We start from the raw sequence: 3,095 nt of genomic DNA on the forward strand, positions 1-3,095 counted from the left end.
GTATATTAAGAGAAAATAATGCATATAAAAACTTTGTAAACAATATCCATTAAAGCATGGAATATTTAGCACTTAAAAATACATTGATAACTAAAATGTTTTTTTTCCTTTCCTTTTTTTAACACAGTAAAATATATCATAAAATTGGACCATTAAACCTATAAAAGAATAAAAACGATTCTCAAATCACACTTAAATATCAATTACACTTTTGGATAATATACAGGGAGAGAGAATTAAAAAAGAAAATACTACCTCGCTTTGGTATATACATCAGACACATAATATATTGTTTACTTTAGTCGAGCAATGGAATTGTCATAACTTTTACAATATGTTCAACATTATAACAGTGAAATTATATCTTTAACTGAAGCCTGTGCTATCTCCAACAGTGAAATATTATCAATACCAAAACCTGGACGATCTCCAACAGTGAAATCTCAACGACCTCCAATGTCGACGGTAATCTAGCCTTTTTACTGGACTCGCTCTCCCTCACTCCACCTCCTCCTCTCTCCTTCAGTTGCCTCCGCCCAAAATATAACTCGGCCTTTCTCCCTGTGTGAAAGGCGTAGACGACCCTGCCGACGACGACGACGACGACGACGACGAAGACGCAGACGAAATCAAGCTTATTAAAGAACCCAACGCGGCGACGGTGACCTTGGCTGGTGAAGGGGCCTGGGTGGCGTTTGCTTGTGGCGTGGCAGTGACGTTTGCTTGTGGCGTGGCAGTGGCGTTTGCCTGTGGCGTGGCAGTGGCGTTTGCTTGTGGCGTGGCAGTGGCGTTTGTTTGTGGCGTGGCAGTGGCGTTTGTTTGTGGCGTGGCAGTGGCGTTTTTTTGTGGCGTGGCAGTGGTGTTTGCTTGTGGCGTGACAGTTGTGTTTGCCTGTGGCGTGACAGTGGCGTTTGTCTGTGGCGTGACAGTGGTGTTTGCCTGTGGCGTGACAGTGGTGTTTGCCTGTGGCGTGACAGTGGTGTTTGCCTGTGGCGTGAAAGTGGTGTTTGCCTGTGGCGTGACAGTGGTGTTTGCCTGTGGCGTGACAGTGTCGTTTGCCTGTGGCGTGACAGTGGTGTTTGCCTGGGGCGTGACAGTGGTGTTTGCCTGGGGCGTGACAGTAGTGTTTGCCTGTGGCGTGACAGTGCTGTTTGCCTGTGGCGTGACAGTGGTGTTTGCCTGTGGCGTGACAGTGGCGTTTGCCTGTGGCGTGACAGTGGTGTTTGCCTGTGGCGTGACAGTGGTGTTTGCCTGTGGCGTGACAGTGGTGTTTGCCTGTGGCGTGACAGTGGTGTTTGCCTGTGGCGTGACAGTGCTGTTTGCCTGTGGCGTGACAGTGCCGTTTGCCTGTGGTGTGACAGTGGTGTTTGCCTGTGGCGTGACAGTGGCGTTTGTTTGTGGCGTGACAGTGGTGTTTGCTTGTGGCGTGACAGTGGTGTTTGTCTGTGGCGTGACAGTGGTGTTTGCCTGTGGCGTGACAGTGGTGTTTGCCTGTGGCGTGACAGTGGTGTTTGCCTGTGGCGTGACAGTGGTGTTTGCCTGTGGCGTGACAGTGGTGTTTGCCTGTGGCGTGACAGTGGTGTTTGCCTGTGGCGTGACAGTGGTGTTTGCCTGTGGCGTTGAAAGTGGTGTTTGCCTGTGGCGTGAAAGTGGTGTTTGCTTGTGGCGTGACAGTGGCGTTTACTTGTGGCGTCACAGTGGCGTTTGCCTGTGGCGTCACAGTGGCGTTTGCCTGTGGCGTGACAGTGGCGTTTGCCTGTGGCGTCACAGTGGCGTTTGCCTGTGGCGTCACAGTGGCGTTTGCCTGTGGCGTCACAGTGGCGTTTGCCTGTGGCGTCACAGTGGCGTTTGCCTGTGGTGCGATTGTTGTGTCAGTATCATTGTCCAATATTTCCGTTGAGAAATTGATACTCTGAGGCAGGGGTACGTCCACGCCTGGAATTATACATGGGTAATGATTGTTATGACTGTCACTGTTAAGCTAAAGTACAATTGCATATTTCATCTACCTATTCATCTAATTAAAATCTCCGTCAACCTATAGCCAAAAAGAAAGATCGCAGTAAGCCCAAATGAAAAAAACACAGTGACATGAGGTTCACCGTGACAGGTTCACCGTGACAGGTTCACCGTGACAGGTTCACCGTGACAGGTTCACCGTGACAGGTTCACCGTGACAGGTTCACCGTGACAGGTTCACCGTGACAGGTTCACCGTGGCACTCACCCGACTGCTGAAGGAAATCTGGCAGCAATGACAACTCGGCTGCCTGCAACACCTGCTCTTCTGTTGTTGGTATTGACAGCGCTGAGGACAAGGGGGTTAGGCATCGTCAGTGCTTTTGTCTTCGATGTCTTTTAGGCAGAGGAAGTAGGGGCACAAGTATGCAGAGGAGGAGGAGGAGGAGGAAGTTAATAGAAATGCAGACGAGGAAGAGGCACACGAAGAGGCGGAGGAGGAAGGGATACAGAGATGCTGAGGAGGTGGAAGAGGCACACGGAGAGGCAGAGGAGGATGGGGTACAGAGATGCAGAGGAGGAAGAAGGGGCACACAGAGAGGAAGAGTAGGAAGTAGAAATGAAGCCACTGCAAAAGAGAAGGCGAGGATTGGTAGAAACTACAAGGAAAAAAAAGTGGAGAGCAAAGTTCAAGCAAAGGCGAGGAATGGACGAAAAAAACAAAAAACAAAGAGAAAGGGTGGGGATTCGAAGAAACAAAAAGGAAAGAGATGGGGATTGAAACATACTAGGATAAAAGGCAAGGATCGGAAGAAACCTGAGGAAAGAAATTAGTGCAATAGATAGAAAAGATAAAGAAAAACAAGTTCTGAAGTGTGACAGGTCAGAGAAGAAAAAATGTAATTTTAAAAACAAAATAAAGAGGACAGAAGACAGTGAAAAATCCGAGGGAAAAGGAAGAGATAATAACAAAAAAGAATCTATAGCAAAATAATCAGAGTTTTTCTCCCATCATGATATTTTTTTTCTTGATATATCATTCATAAATTTCAGTTTTAAAAACGAGAATTTTTCCCTTAACTAAAAGTTCCCCTTGCGGGTTTTTCGTTCCCACCAGGATTTTTTGGGGAAAATTTT

At 47.5% G+C, this 3,095-nt stretch overlaps 1 protein-coding gene across 1 annotated transcript in view; it reads right to left on the reverse strand.

Moving 5' to 3' along the window:
* Positions 1–102: 102 nt before the first annotated feature.
* Positions 103–3,095, reverse strand: part of LOC119573592 (uncharacterized protein C2orf16-like) — a 7,588-nt gene continuing 4,595 nt past the window's right edge. The window contains exons 2-4 of the mRNA XM_037920803.1: positions 2,469–2,586; positions 2,227–2,307; positions 103–1,935 (exon numbers count right to left, since the gene is read on the reverse strand). Of these exons, the coding sequence (XP_037776731.1) occupies positions 383–1,935; positions 2,227–2,307; positions 2,469–2,586 (1,752 nt within the window). The 3' untranslated portion in view covers positions 103–382. The remainder of the gene's footprint in view (positions 1,936–2,226; positions 2,308–2,468; positions 2,587–3,095) is intronic.

Source organism: Penaeus monodon, chromosome 5, assembly GCF_015228065.2.
Source record: "Penaeus monodon isolate SGIC_2016 chromosome 5, NSTDA_Pmon_1, whole genome shotgun sequence".
In the NCBI taxonomy this organism is placed as follows: domain Eukaryota; kingdom Metazoa; phylum Arthropoda; class Malacostraca; order Decapoda; family Penaeidae; genus Penaeus; species Penaeus monodon.